Here is a 15,996-nt window from a genome sequence, read left to right on the forward strand (position 1 = left end):
TGCTACAGGCTTCCCCATATTTTTCCATCTCTAGTTCTCTTCGAGTCTCTGGGGTGGTGTGGGGCGGATTATCCGTCCATTTTGCAGATGTGGAAACTGAGGGCCAGGGAAGTCAGGTCGCCTATGGGATGTCTTGCGCACGTGACCCGTGTCGAACCAGAGCCCATGCAGCGGTGCGGGCGCGGCTCCTTGCCGTGTCTGCCTGTCTGATCCCCCCGTCCCCTCTCTCCCGCAGAGAGCCAGCTGCTCCCTGGGAACAACTTCACCAACGAGTGCAACATTCCAGGCAACTTCATGTGCGGCAACGGGCGGTGCATCCCCGGCGCCTGGCAGTGTGATGGGCTGCCCGACTGCTTCGACAAGAGTGATGAGAAGGAGTGCCGTGAGTGGCTGGCCCTTTGCCGGGGTGGGGGCGCGGGAGGTCCTGGGGACGAGGGCCTGCTCTGGCTCAGACCCTGCGCGCTCCGCGTGCCGCGAGCTGGTGGGTTCGCAGTCTGGCCCGCAGTCCTGGCCCGTCCACTCCTCAGCTGTGGCCGGGGCAGCACGGTCGGTGCGGAGCTTGGAGTCCTGGTGGGGACGGAGCCTCAGCTGTGGGAGAACAGAGGCCCCCTCCACCCGCACTTCCCAGCCCCACCCTGGGGCACTGTCTTTGCTTTTGCTTTATATATGCGGACTCTGAGACTCCCAGAGGTGATGCAGCCTCCGTGGCTCCCGTCCAGTGAGGAGCAGATCTGGATTTGCACTCAGGGCTGCCTGACCCCAAGGCCCAGGCTGGGAACTGTCTTTCACATCTTGTACATTGTGAAATGTTCTTAATGATGAAATAAGTTGTAGCATCCTGCCAAGTATCCCGCACGTAGCTGGTAGTGAGGAGATCGTAATTTGCTTGCACCTGCCCTTTTGTCTGCTGAGATGGCCTGGGCACCCCCTTCGCATGGGCACCACCAGGAGCTGCGTTTTTTCTTATCGTCCCCACCCCACCTTCTCCTTCAGCCTCTTTCCTATTCTCTGCCCCCAAAATATGCATGAGATTTGAGTCTGTGGCGATCTGTAAGAAAAGCAGCAGCGGATGTGAGTGAGGGCGTCCGGGGTGGCGGGTGACCACGCTCCCTGCCCCGTAGAGTGAGGTGCTGCAGGGTGAGCTCGGCCACAGCACCCTGGCAGACGGGAAGCGCACCTGAGGTGTGCTGGGCCCTGGGTTCCCCAGGGGGTCAACTGCCCGGGGACCGCACAGCTGGACACTGGTTCTTGGCTCGTCTATGAGCTTCGGGCACCAGGCCACAGGGCCTCACTGACAGGAGAACTGTGTGTTCTGGCTCCGAATCTGCTCTCTTTCTGGAAGCCAGCTGAGGAAATGGCTGAGGAGATGATAATTTGAACTTTAACGTTGCTGGGACGGGGATTTGAGGCCCAGTCTATTGACGCACGGGAAGGGGAACTGGGTTGGAGCCCACCTCTTGAGCCAGCCACCCCTCCCTCCCTCATGATGTGCTCCCTTGGGCCTGCTGCCTGCCCAGAGACCGGCCCCTCGACTGGCCCTGGGGTCCGATAGCACTGCTTGCCTGTCCCTGCTCTTCAGGGAACGTTTGGGAGGGGAGTGGATTAGGAATTCTGTTTTTTTTTTTTTGTGGGGAATATTCATTTTGTTTATTGCATGTGACTTTTTTTTTTTTATATAACAGACCAGTATACATAATGCATTTTTATTTTTGCAGAATTTTTTTAAAAAGTATTAATGTCTATTTCAGCTTTCTCTGTGTCTAGGTCTTCAAAATTGATAGAAACAATGTATACAGTGAGATCGTGCATGAACTCTGTAATTTGTCCAGTTTTGAGTGTCATTAAACAATTCACAAATATATAGAATGTTCATTTTTGGAATACAGTGTGTATATATGAACTGTAGTAAATGCAGATTTTCTTTAGCTAAGCCGGGAGTATTCAGCCCAGGGTCAGTGTATGAAAGCATACGGGGTTTGGACGTGAGATGTAAGTTTTATTCTCAGCTTTGTCAATAGCAGCTGTGTGATGTTAGGATATTCTGTGACATTCTGTGTCTTGTATCACGTCTAATTCCATGATTTCAGAATTTATGCACAAATTGGAAAAGGTGATGGAAAGAGAATATTAAAAAAAAAAAAAAAAAAAAGATGATTTAGGCAGCTGCCTGGCACTGTTTGGTTTGGTTTGGAACAGGCTTGCGTTGGATGTTCTCTGTCTCTTTTCCTCATTTCCTACCCTGAACCCCCAAGCATATTAAAGGCTTGATTGGCATTTATTTAGTGTTTTGATCAAAACATAATCTAAAAACCCGTACACACAAACACACACATTAAAGAACCCCTCTTCTGTTGCCTTTCTCTTTTTTTCTTTTTGTCTTTAAATCATTGAGAACAGAACATTAAAAAGTTTAGGTAAGAGAGGGAAGGGAAAAGAGGTCATTTTTCTAAAACAAATTCTACTTGCATTTTGGAATTTCTTCCGTATTTCTTCCCAGTCTGGGGGTTGAGAGTATGAGCACTGGGGACAGAGTGTCCCCCATCCCAGCCCTCCCTCCCACCTGTCTGCCCTGATCACATGCTGCTGCTCAATCGCTGCTGCTCAATCAGAGGGAAATTAGTAGGATGTCCTAGGCTTGAGCCCCGGGAGGATTGAACGAGAAATACTAGGCCCTGGTCAGCCTTGTTGTGGAGGTTAAATGCATGTGGAACACATGGCACGGTGTCTGGGTATCCTAAACATCAGCGGTTACCCGTCAGTCTGTACAAACTGTTTTATACAGGTGTCGTCATGGTGGTGTGTCACGGAGTCACCTGCTTTTTTCGACTTGACATTAGAGGCCCTTTGCCACATGACCATTTTTATTTAATTTTTTAATTTAATTTTTTTAAAAGATTATACTTATTTATTCATGAGAGGCACACAAAGAGAGGCAGAGAGACACGGGCAGAGGGAGAAGCAGGCTCCCTGCAGGGACTCCAGGATCACGCCCTGGGCCGAAGGCAGATGCTCTGCCACTGAGCCAACCAGGGGCCCCGTCACATGACCACATTTAGCCTTCAGGATTGTTGTTTGGTGAGGTTGCCTACTGTCCTGTCATGTTGGTGTGGGGTACCCTAACCGTTGCCCTGTGGTGGGGTGTTTGCTTGGGGTCAGTGAAGGAACTTCCCCATACCCAGGGAGCAGTTGACACGATGGTTTCAGCCAGAGCCAGGCTGGACTGGGCTGAGGTCTTCAGGGTGCCAACCGCACCGTCTTTTCCAGGGCACTTTGAGAGCAGCTGCCGTAGAACTCAGGCCTCCTCTCTGTCCTTCCTTTGATTCTTTGGTTCTGGGATTCTTTGGACCAATGTGGTCCTTACGGGGAGGAGAGCGAAGGTGACTAATGTCCTCTCTGCAAGAGAGATGATTGCCTCAAGGATCCCAAGAAATGACTTCGGCCTTTGGAGGATAGTAGACTTAAGAAAGGGGAATTCTTGTGCTTTCCAAAGGGTGAGAGAAGAGGCCGGAGAGCTGTGTCGTGTTGGGATGGGATGAGTTAGAAGCTGTTCTGTCTTCATAGCAGAGGAAGGATTTTCATTATTTTTATCATAAACATAATAAAAATCACATACTGTAAATATTAGGGGAACAGGAAGGGACCTTAGCAGCATAGCACCTAAAGTCTGAACGTCTGAACTCTAACGGAACCACTGTTAGAATCTTAGAAGCTTTTTTTTTTTTTTTTAATTTTATTTATTTATTCATGAGAGACAGAGAGAGGCAGACACACAAGCAGAGGGAGAAGCAGGCTCCCTGCAGGGAGCCTGGTATGGGACTCGATTCCAGGACCCCAGGATCACGCTCTGAGCCAAAGGTGGACGCTCAGCTGCTGAGCTACCCAGGTGTCCAGCATCTTAGAAGCTTTTATTCAGGGTTTTTCCCAGCTGTGATCACTGTAGGTATACAATTTTCTATTTTGATTTTTTTCCCCAGTAACATTTTGATCTTTTAACATTTTATTTATTTATTCATGAGAGACACAGAGAGGGAGGCAGAGACACAGGCAGAGGGAGAAGCAGGCTCCGTGCTGGGAGCCCGATGCGGGACTCGATCCTGGAACCCTGGGATCATGACCTGAGCTGAAGGCAGACGCCCAACCTCTAGGCCTCCCAGGCGTCCCTCCTTTTAATATTTTAATGTATTTTCTTTCATATTTCTCCATCAGTTTTAATGCTTAGGAAAACAGTCCATTCACATGATATAATATAGTTTATTTACTCATAATTTGGCATTTATGTTGTTTCCAGTTTTCCAGGGTTAGAAATAGTGTTCAATGTTGTGAACATGAGGGTGGACATGACTTTTCCCCTGTTTTGAGAGATTTTCTTAGACTGGGTTCTCAGAAGTGAAATTACTGGGTCAGAGGACAGGAGCCTGTTATAGTTCTTGAAACCGATGCTCACTTATTTTGCTAACGGTTCATACCCTGTGCTCCCTCACGGGCAACGTGTGAGAATTCTGGTTTTATTTTAGTCTTGGCAGCATTGGTTAATATCTTAAAAAATATTTTTTTTGGCTAATTTAATAGAAAAGTTACATATTTTAATTTTTATTTTTTTATTGTCTAAGGAGTTTAAATGTTTTCCCGTAGCGCTATTTACAAGTCATACTTCTGATTTTTGTGAAATTATCTATTAATGGACTAGAATAAATTCCCACTCAGATTGAGTCATTAAATATTCCACCTTGTGAATCTGGAGAACCTCCTCCTTAGAGTTTTTTTATTTATTTATTTTTTATTTTTTATTTTTTTTCTCCTTAGAGTTTTGAAAGAAGAGGCTCATTTTGGGATAGTTTGAGTGAGTTTCTGCTTTTGGTTGATAGGATGTCCTAAATGATCATTTTGTCCAAATAACTTTTTTTTTTTTAAGGATTTTATTTATTTATTTATTCATGAGAGACAGAGAGAGAGAGAGAGAGGCAGAGACACAGGCAGATGGAGAAGCAGGCTCCACCCAGGGAGACTGATGTGGGACTCCATCCCAGGACCCCAGGATTATGACCTGAACCAAGGACAGATGCTCAACCACTGAGCCACCCAGGTGCCCCAGGAATAGAGATGTTTTAGAAAAATATGGAAGCCCCATGAATGCAGAGATAATTTGAGAGCTTCCTCTGGGTTGCCCTGGCCCAGGCATATTACGCTGTATTAACTCATTGGACTGTCACAAGCCTTATGAGGAAGGGACTGTTGTTACTTCCAGATGAGGAACCTGAACCCAGAGAGATTACCAGAGCTGGCCTGTTGCCCTAGAGAATGAATGCCCAGCACCTTCCTCCACCAGAGACCACAGGCTTTCTCTACCTGCTTCTGTGTTACTGTGCTGAATCGGATTCTCCTGTATGTTACCACTACTAACCTGCTTTTTTTAAAAAAACCCTGAGAAACATCAATAATGTTCTTCTATGTAGATGATTTCTGAGGCGGCCGTTAGTGCCATGAGTCTCTGCAAGAAGAGACTGTGTGTACTGTAATTACTGCCACACGCTGTAATAATAAAGCAGCCGTCCAACTTTCCAGAACTCACACGTGGCCTGGAATCATGAGCCTTGGGATCTCCTTCCAGCTTGGTGTTGGATTGTCGCTGCCATCTCTCTGTGTCCTGACCACATGGGGGAGAGGTCTTGGAGGTTTGAGTTCCGTGTCACAAGCTGGTCGTCGTCTTTGAAAAATGAGATGGATTGATGTCTTTGATCAGGCGTGTATAGACTTTCCAACCTTAGGTCCTGTGTGTGTACCCGCCTGTGCGTGCACGTGAAGGTGGGGGTGAAGAGGAGATGGGGATGCATTCAAGCATCTTGTCAAGTGATAAGATTTTAATGGATTTCCAGGTTCAGAGACTGGAAAGTGCAAAACTGGAACTTGAATTTTATTTGCTTTTACTATTTCCAACCATTTCTTGAATGCGACTTTTCACCACTCTGGTGTGATGGCGGAAACCCATGAGAGGCTTCAGAGGGCAAGTTTGGAATAAGGAACACCCGAGAAATACGAAGGTGGAGGAAAGTAGCAGGGGACATGGAAACGCTTCCTTTTTATCATCCTTCTCCTCTTCTGCCTGTAGGTGGTGCCGCATGTAATGTTTTCTTGTAAGGTTTGTGCTCTCTGGCAAGCAGAGATGAGGGCACAAAACTGGAGTGTGAGATTTTTCTTTTTTTAAATTTTATTTAAACTCAGTTTGCCAACATATAGTGTAATGCCCACTGCTCATCTCATCATGTGCCCTCCTTAAGGCCCGTCACCCAGTTACCCCTCCCCCACCCACCTCTCCTTCTACAATCCTTTATGTGTTTCCCAGAGTTAGGAGTCTCTCATGGTTTGTCTCCCTCTCTGACTTTTCCCCACTCAATTTCTCCCCCTTCTCTTATGGTCCCTTTCACTATTTCTTACATTCCACCCGATGATAATTGTCTTTCTTTGATCGAGTTATTTCATGCAGCGTAAGACCCTCCGGTTCCATCTGCATCGAAGTAAGTGATGGGTATTCATCCTTTCTGATGGCTGAGTAATATTCCATTTTATATACATAAACCACATCTTCTTTATCCATTCATCTGTCAAAGGACATCGTGGCTCCTTCCACAGTTTGGCTACTGTGGACATTGAGTGTGAGATATTATCCGTATCAAATAGCAGAGAGAGAAGATGGCTATTTAAAGCCAAGGAGAGGTGTCTGGGACAAACCTTTGCTCGCAGCCCTCAGAAGGAGCCAACCACCTGCTGACCGTTTGATTTTATTTTCTTTCTTTCTTCTTTTTTTTTTTTTTTTTTAAAGATTTTATTTATTTATGAGAGACAGAGAGAGAGAGAGAGAGAGGCAGAGACACAGGCAGAGGGAGAAGCAGGCTCCGTGCAGGGAGCCCGATTTGGGACTCCATCCTGGGTCTCCAGGGTCTGAAGGCAGTGCTAAACTGTGAGCCACTGGGGCTGCCCATGACCATTTGATTTTAGACTTCTGGGCTTTGGGATTGTTGAGACAGTACATTTCTATTTTGGATGCCACCAAGTTGTGGCCCTTTGTTATCACAGCTCTAGCAAACTAATCCAGATATCTACCCATCTCCCTTTTGTTTTTAAGAAATTGTTACATGGTGCACCTGGGTGGCTCAGTTGGTTGAGCGTCTGACTTAGGCTTAGGTTGTGGTCTCGGGATCCTGGGATCCAGCCCAGTGGGAAGTCTGTCTGTCCTTCTCCCTCTGCCCCTCCCCCTGCTCGAGCTCCTGCGCTCTCTCTTGAATGAATAAATAAAATCGTTATATGGTGAGTGACAGCAGCCCCACTGCTGTGTGACAGGGTGACGTTCACAAGCAGCCTGCTCTTTTTCTTAAAGAATTTGAAAGGAAGAATCATACTGTTGTGGGTTGAATTGCATCCCCCAGAAAGATACATCGAACTCCCAAGCCCCAGGACCTCAGAATGTGACCTTATTTGGAATTGGGATCATTGAGGATGAGGTCATATTGGAGTAGGGGTGTCCTTATAAGAAGACAGTGTGAAGACATGAGGACAAGAGGCCAGGTGACAACAGAAGCAGAGATAGGGTGATGGAGCTGCGAGCCAAGGAATGTCAGGCACTGAACAGCCGCCACCAGAAGCTGAAGAGAGGCAGGAAAAAAGTCCACCCAGAGTCTCGGAGGGAACATGGCCCTGCTGACACCTCGATGGCCAACTTCTTTGCAGAAATCTGAGAGAATACTTTTCTGTTGCTTAGAGCCACTCAGTTTTTTATTTTTATTTTTATTTATTTTTTTTATAAATTTATTTTTTATTGGTGTTCAATTTGCCAACATATAGAATAACACCCAGTCCTCATCCCATCAAGTGCCCCTCAGTTTACAGTACTTTGTTGTGGCAGCTCCGGGAGCTAGTTCACTTACTTCCCAGGGACAGTTAAAGCGATGGGAGCCGTAGTGGGCTCTTCATCACCCCCCTCCCGCCGTGCGCCGAGCCCCTCCAAGAGGCCTGCCCTCCATTGTTGAGCTCATGTGATTGAGATGTCCTTTTTCCTCCAGATCTGGGATCTGGCAAGCCATGGTTAAGGGCTGGATTTCAAAAGCCTTCTGAGGACGTCGACCTTCACAGAACAAAACTGGAACTCACGAGAGTCTAGAGAATATCGTTGCAGTGCAACACGACATCGGTCAACACTTGAGAGTGAAAACGCGCTGTCCTTCACGGCAGTCCCCATGTGGGAGAAATCCAAGTCCCGTGTGTGTACGATACCTCTTTTCTCAGTCTTTTTGTTTGTTCACGTACTTGTTTTAAAATGTTGTAGGTAATCCCGGACGTGCCCCCCACTTCACTGATTGGGTTTCATCTCAAATGTGAGGCCATACATCCCGCAGTTGGGAACAGGAGGCCTTGGGCCAGCCTCCACTTAGGACCCCTGAGGCCCTGGGCAGCATCTTACCTACTGTCCCTATTTCCTCATCTGTAAAGGGGGGAAAATAATGCTCCTGGTGCCAGGGGTGATATTGAAAACATCTAATAGCGCCACATCCAGGCCATAAGCCAGTAAGAAATGAGCTGACCTTGAACAGTAGGCACTGTTTGCTGGTACAACAAGGGTGAAGATCAGCTCTGCTGACCACAGGCCGTTGTTGTCTTAAATGAGCCAATGTATGCGAGGCTTGGAGCTGGGTGCCTGGCACGGGTGATGCACTCTGTAATTGCCAACTCAATAAGCACCAATGCCGCTCTTGCTAAAATCCAAGTCCATTGTGACATTCTGGGCCGTGTGATGCTGGATATTACCGGCCCAGCCCACCCCCTGCCCACCTCTTCTAGAACCTTGAAGAACCTGAGCCGTAGCAACACCTTCTTTTGCTGGGTCAATATCTTCTTTTCACTTTAGAGAGTCTTGAACACACACACTCGTGAGCTCCTAAGAAATTCTCTTTAGTTCAGAGCTCCAGGGAGCCACGCGCACACCACAGCTGGTGCAAAAGGGAGGGAAACAAATATCCGAGGGTCTGAGATGAGCCTGGCAGGCTCTGGGGGACGCAGGGAGGGAAGTTTAGAGGTAGCTGTCCTGCATTCAGTTGGGGACCTCTGGTTAATGGACCTGCCGTTGGCCCCCGCCTGCAGAGTGGCCGTGTCAGCTGGCTCCCAGCTCCGCTGCAGCCCTGCACAATTAGGCACCTAAGTGGATTTTGATGATGGCATTTTGCTTCATCGCTCAGACAGCCTTCTTCAGTCCTTGCCTTCGCTACACCTGCTTGAAACCTGCACCGGGCCCTGCAGGGCCTGTAGGGTGCTCGGCTCAGAACTTATACAAGTGACGGTCTTCTCGGTCCTCTTCCGGCTCCCAGGTGTGTCCTTTGAACCCTGGTCCGGTGTGAGGAGACACTTCAGTCCAGGTGTTGGGATCACAGCTAAAATTCCCAGGGGGTCACCCGACAGCTGCACACAGACATTTCTGGCTTGTCAGCCTGTACTTGACCTAACACGAATTTGACCTTATGCTAACTTTTCTAAAAGGGCCCTGTAGCGGTTTGAAGGTGCCGGCAGTTTTTTTTGCACCGTGTAGGGAAATACAGAGTGCTCTGAAACTCTCCTGAATGTATCCGTTTGCTAGGCCTGCCAAAACAAAATACCACGAACTGGATGGCCCAGAACAGCAGGGAGGCTTTCTCTCTCAGGTCTGGAAGCCAGACGTCAAAAATCAGGGTGTCAGCAGGGGCTGTGCTCTCTCTGAAGGCTCCATGGGAGGGCCCTTCCTTGCTTCATGGCTGGCATTCCTTGGCTTCCTTGGCTTGTGCATGCAACACTGCAAATTCCTGCGTCTGTGTCTACATGTGGCCCCTTCGCTGTGCATCTGTCTCTATCTACCAATTTCCCCTCATCCTATAAGGACACTCATCATTGGACTAGGGTGCACCTTAATCCATCGTGACCTCATCTTAACTAGACTCCATGTGCCAAGACCCTGTTTCCAAGTAAGATCGTGTTCGTAGGTTCCAGGACACAACACATGGCCCTGGGTGAATCTTGAGGAGGTAGGGGTCTGCAGGGAGCAGCAGCATCCGTCCATAGCTCCCCAGGAGGCCTGTGGGCTGTGGGGCCTCTCACTGCCTCCACTTAGGGAGGTGGATTCCCCACTGAGCAGGAAGCTAGACTCGCTGGATCCCAGGAGCCTGAGACCATGGCCTGAGCTGAAGGCAGACGCTCCACCGACTGAGCCACCCAGGGGCCCCTCGCTGTTACTTGTTTCACCCCTGCCTTGAGAGCATGAGAGTCATGGAGTTGGGCCAGGTGTGTCAGCACCGCCGGAATGGTGTGACAGTCTGGGGAGAGTACATCATCATATGAGAAAATGAGTAAATATTTTTTACAAAGCCAGCTCTGTGTAACCTCCCTTCTATCACCTGCCATCTTGACTGGGCCATTTCCATGATGAAAGGGTTCTCTGAAGGCTAGTGAGTGTGTAGGCAGCGGGGGCAAGTTCTTGGCCTCGAAGAGCCTCGGGGGTGGGAGGTGCTCTAACTGCACTGTGTCTGTAGCTCTCTGCCTTCCAGCCCACCTGGAGGAGGCCGGGGAGCTCCCAGCCAGATTGGGCCACAGTCAGGTCTCCTCTGTCCTTCCTGCCCAAGGACGCTAAAAATACAGATGAGCTGCCTGTGATTCTAAATTGAGAACTTGCTCCTAAAGTCAGGATTATCGGGTATTCTAGAAAGATCGGATTTAGCGTTAGGATACTTTCTGCAGAGAACCTATGTCTGTCGTGCATCTCACCGTCTTGTTCACGGGAAGGCCTGCATATTTCTTTAGTCCTGAGACACGCATCTTTTCATGTTTGCAGATCTCCGGAGTGGAGACGCCTCTTATCATGGATAGGATAGGAAGACCTGATATTCTAGTTTCATGGGCCAAGTTTTTTCTCTCCTCGTTGTGCGGGAGATGGTGGCATGCCTTGCAATATGCGGTGTTGGCTTCAATGAGATAGAATTTTCTCTGATGGGTAGCATGTAGTATTTCAGCCAAAAGCACTGACATTTCCAAGCAAATAAATGCACCATGTGTACGTTTTCCTTAGGGGACAGGATGCAGGTGCAGAGTTTGGGGTGGGGGTCTGGAATCATATTGCCTGTCCCGGATCCTGGCTCTGTCACAGGTGAGCTTTGGCACCTGGGCGAGGTACTTAGCCCCCGTTTCTGTAAATCCCGTGGAATTTCTATGAGGATTAAATGAGCTAAAACCTTGAAAACCTTGTAACTAGCTGCTGGCACATAGGAAGCACTCAGTAAATACTAGCTGTACGCCTGCTGGCCGTGTGGGGTCGCATTTCTGGGTTAGATCCCAGCTCCGCCACTGGCTAGTCACTTCCCCTTGTGGAGCTTCAGTTTCTTTATCTATGAAATGGGACCAGGTCTGAGAAGGGGTGTGGGGGAAAATCAGATGTGCTAGAGCTGACGTCTGGGGCACAGCAGGCACTTAAAAAACCCCACTCTCCCATCTTCTGCTTTCCCCTGCTGTATGTGACTCCCGGAAAGGGTTGAGTCTCCAGGTTGCTAGAGAATATTTGATCCGGGTTTCCTGGGGCTCCTGGAGTCCTCAAACACAGCCTGGAGGGTGCCCTGTACATTCTGCTTTCCGGCAAGTTGTCTAAGCTAAGGAAGGTTCCCCTTCCCTGTACCATTTCCACAAGACAGAACCCAGAGACCCCATGATAACTCGTTTTGAGGGGTGTGCTGTGGGGCAGCCGAGGATGGGGGAGCCCCATGCCAGCCACAGTGCTCTCGAGCCCCCATCAGCAGGGATCAGACTCCCTTCCCTGGGGTCCTGGTGCCGCTCCCTTAGAGCTGGGACAGGAGACCCCCCAGCCAGACTCTGGTTGAGGTCAGATGCCCTAGAGCCTAGAGAAAAACAGAAAGGAGTGTGTCCAATTCGGTCTCTTCCTAGAGGAGAGCAGCTCTTCGATTCCTTCCTTCCTTCCTTCCTTCCTTCCTTCCTTCCTTCCTTCCTTCCTTCCTCCTCTCTTTCTCTCTTCTCTTTCTTTCTTTCTTTCTTTCTTTCTTTCTTTCTTTCTTTCTCTTTCTTTCTTTCTTTCTTTCTTTCTTTCTTTCTTTCTTTCTTTCTCTCTCTCTCTCTCTCTCTCTCTCTCTCTCTCTCTCTTTCTTTCTTTCTTTCTTTCTTTCTTTCTTTCTTTCTTTCTTCTTGACTTTACTTCTTTACGAGAGACAGAGACACAGGCAGAGAGAGACGTAGGCTCCATGCAGGAGCCTGATGTGAGACTCGATCCCCAGACTCCAGGATCACGCCCTGGGCCAAAGGCAGGCGCTTAACTGCTAAGCCACCCAGGGATCCCAGCTCTTTGATTTCTGAAGTCACCAACTCCCCCAGCTCTTAGAAAGTTTTGTATTATTACTTAGTTCCGGCTCCCCTCAGACCTCCCTGCTGGGGTCATTCCAGTCCTACCTGGTGGCCATGGGGAGACTCGCGTGGCATCTACCAGAAACCCCATCATTCAGGCCCTCCCAGGTGATGCCAGCTGCTTTTGGGGACCTGCCACCACTTTCTTGGGAACTACCAATTTCAGTGCCAATACTGTCACCAGCTGAGAAGTTAGTGGCACGGAGTCATCTTTTAAATCAACTCTTGCACAAATATCAGCCTCACTCCCGTCTTGCCAGCCCTCCCTGCCACTTCCAGAGAACTCTGTTATTATCAGCACCGTGTGCACTTTTTCCCTGCCTGCAAGGGGAGAATCCTAATGAAGTGGCCCCGAGCTGGGAACATTCTCCTTCTTCACTCCCACTGGAGTGAGTGTGGCCAGGTCGCCCGGGGCCAAGTCGTGCAGACACACTCTTGATGCCAGGGTTTGGCTGTAGCCGCACCATATAGTCGGCAGCGACAGGCTCCGCCTAATTGCTAATAAAATTTAAATGGCTGCAAAATCACAGAACGTCAAAAAAAATTTTTTTTTTTATTTTTTCCTGGCACATTGAGACAAATTTTGCTGATCCCAGTTAGGCAGTGACTGTGCAGTCTTTTTATTTTTATTTTTTTATGCAGACTTGGGCTTTCATCTGCGACACAGCTACTTTGCAATTGCCTAATGGCTTTTTAAAAAATTCAGAGACAGATGAGAAAGTAATAATTAAAAGAAGAGGATGTGGCGCATTCATATAACTCAGACACATGACCAGAAAAATTTTTTTTTTTTCTTTTTTGCTTGTAACACTTGAGAGAAGTGGTTTTTGATGGTTTGGAGTGGGGGGTGGTAGTGGCAGGGGTGGAGAGACAGTCTTTGAGGTCAGAAGCTAACTGTATATTTCTCTTAAAAAAGCATTTCAGGAACTTTTGGCTTTCGACGTCGTTACTATCGTGTGCTTTGCTACGATTCCTGCAAAAGGAGTCCCACAAAATGCAGAGAATGACTTGGAGCCGAAAGGTTTTCTAGCATCAGTGGACGAAGGGGAGGCATTGAGAGCAGTTCTGTGTGGGTATTTCATGTTTTACTGCCCGGATAAGCATCAGGTTCATTCCAAAGTAGATCATCCTCGCAGAGCCCTTTGGAAGCCTGTGGTTTGCTTGCACCGGAGTTGCTTATTTCTGCTACCATCAGTGCCCTTCATTTTAAGGGGATGAGCGTGTGGAGGCAGGTAGGCAATCAGAGTCTCTAATTCTCGATGGGATTTAAATACGCAGGGGCCCAAAGACCATCTTGGCTCCTGTTGTCTCTTGTCTGGGTGGAAGGGTTGTTGGCTTCTCGAGTTCTTTTGGGATCGGGCAATATGCCGGTGATTTGTACCGACCTCCTGTGCTAGGGGAAGGGCCTTCATGGAGGGCGGCCCCCTTGCACAGTGGTTTCGGTGTGGTCACCCAGCGCGATGTATTTTTCTTCTCTTGGCCAATGAGAGCAGAAGGTCTTGGCCATTTGGAACATCTTGGCCAGTGAGAGTGGAAGCCATGGCAGGAGTCACCATTACAATGCCACCTGTCACTGGGCCATTTTCTGTTGAGCTCCTGGCACCTCCTGCCCCTTGACGCGCTCCCAGGTACTCACACGCTCCCAGTGCCCGGGCGGCAGGCGGGCAGCCCGTGGGAAGCTGAGTGAGACTCTGTCGCATGACAGGGAGCAGAGGGTCTTGATGCAGAACATGGCAGGCCTCAGCCACTCGCTGTCTGACATTAAAAGCCAAAGCAGGGCTGTTCCCAGCTCCCTGGGATGGGGGGGCACCGGCCAGTCTGATGCTGGGAAGGGATGCGGGAGACGGTCACCTGCTGCTCACAGTTGGGGTGCATTTCTGGGCTACAGCAGTGACCATGCCCCCCCATCCCCATGCCTGCTACCACTCAGGCCCTCCTCTGAGCTTCTCCTGAGGTGGAAATGGAGGTGAGGCCCCCCGCTCTTGGTCCACTTCCCCAGTTAGCTTTTTCACGGTGTGCTGGGATGTGGGTTCTGGTGGTAACTTGGGGAAGAGCCTGTCTGGCCACCGTGACTTTGGGGACAGGCCGTGGAAGCAGTCGTGACTCGGGCTGTGTCATTTAGGTCTGCTGAGGCGCAGACACCGGGAGGGGATTAGGCACCCAGGAGAAGGCAGGGAGAGCCACGATGGTTTGGCATTTGAGCAAGGAGAGTGGGATGGGGGGGGGGGGGCTCAAATGGCCCTGCCAGGCCCGTGGCATATCCCAGAGCCCCCGGTGGGCTGGAGGAGTCCTGGGGCTCGTGGGGCTGGGCCCGTCGTAGCCCACCTGCCGTGCCCGGTCAGTGGCTAAGCGCAGCTCATGAGGGGTCTGGCTTTGGCCCAGTGTAGTGGGCCCAGGGTCACTGGCTGGGCTCGTCAGTTAGGCTTCCTGCTGTCAGACATTGGGGGGTGGGGGGTGGGGGGCATTTTCCTGATCTCTGCAGCTTCCGAGGAGCTGTGTCGAGACGTTCGTTAATTCTGATAACATTTACCGAGCACCTGTGTGCACGTGCCCCTAGTCGGTGCTCTGGGAAGACACCGATGAGGAAGTCCCTGTGCTACGAGAGCCCTAGGCCAGGTGGGGAGAGGAACCCCTGACCAGGCAGTGGCCTGGGGGCTCTGGGGTCCCCCAGGAGGGACACTCCTCTCCTCTGGGGCGTCCAGGGCCTGGTCTGGGAGAAGGCCGCTGTCCAAGCTAAGGCCGGGACAGTGAGGATGAGCTAATAACCCGGTAAGAGGTAGAGGAATCCCAGTGGAAAGAGGAAAGCTCCACGCAGCCCTGAGGGTCGGAGGGGGAGGGAAGTGTTTGGGCAAGTCTGTAGTAGTTCCTGTGGCTGGTGGGGAGGAGGAGGGGCTTTCAGGGGGAGTTCAGAGAGGCGTGCGGTGGGGGGCCGTGCAAACCAAGGACGGGCATCAGCTGTGTGCGTCGTGGTGCAGAGCCTGATGCGTGGGTCAAATCCTGCTCTCCTGCGTCCCGGCCGTGCAGTCCTGGGCAAGGCCCCACACCTGTCTGGACTTCTGTGCCGTGTCAGAGAAATGGGACGGGAGGAACTGCATTTCATTGGGTTATGGAGATGAAATGGCTCTCTGTAAAGCTCTTAGAACAAGGCCTGTTATGCAGTGAACATTCAGCAAATGTCACTTGCAGTTCTGGTCCCTGTCCTGTGCTTCCGGTTGTCCTGGGCAAAGGTCATCGTCCTCCCACAGGCGTCAGCTCCGACAGTCACCAGACTTCCCCAGGTGACACCGGGAATGAGTAAGGTTGTCATGCCCGCTGCCCTCTGACAGTCACCAGACTTCCCCAAGTGACACCAGGAATGAGTAAGGTTGTCATGGTGTTACCTGGATGGCTCAGGAGGAAGCTGCTCCCCATAATGTTGACAAAAACAAAAAATGAAAAAAACAAAAAACAAAAAACAAAAAAAAAACAACCAAAACCAAAAACTCCCCAAACCTAAACAACTGAGTTTCCTGGAGTTTTCTCATGAACAGCAACTGAATGAAGCTCTAAGCCATCACCCCACCGGGGCTCTCGGGCAATCAG

At 49.8% G+C, this 15,996-nt stretch overlaps 1 protein-coding gene across 4 annotated transcripts in view; it reads left to right on the plus strand.

Annotated features, from left to right (window-relative positions):
- The window catches only part of LDLRAD3 (low density lipoprotein receptor class A domain containing 3), a 233,088-nt gene that overhangs the window by 72,290 nt on the left and 144,802 nt on the right, over positions 1-15,996 (plus strand). For 3 of the 4 annotated variants that reach the window (XM_077863618.1, XM_077863620.1, XM_077863619.1), the window contains one exon: positions 236-382. In XM_077863618.1, coding sequence (XP_077719744.1) covers positions 236-382 — 147 coding nt within the window. Of the gene's footprint in view, positions 1-235; positions 383-8,054; positions 8,257-15,996 lie in introns of those variants that run through there. The other variant, XM_077863621.1, reaches the window with a different exon arrangement.

Source organism: Canis aureus, chromosome 21, assembly GCF_053574225.1.
Source record: "Canis aureus isolate CA01 chromosome 21, VMU_Caureus_v.1.0, whole genome shotgun sequence".
NCBI classification, from domain to species: Eukaryota; Metazoa; Chordata; class Mammalia; order Carnivora; family Canidae; genus Canis; species Canis aureus.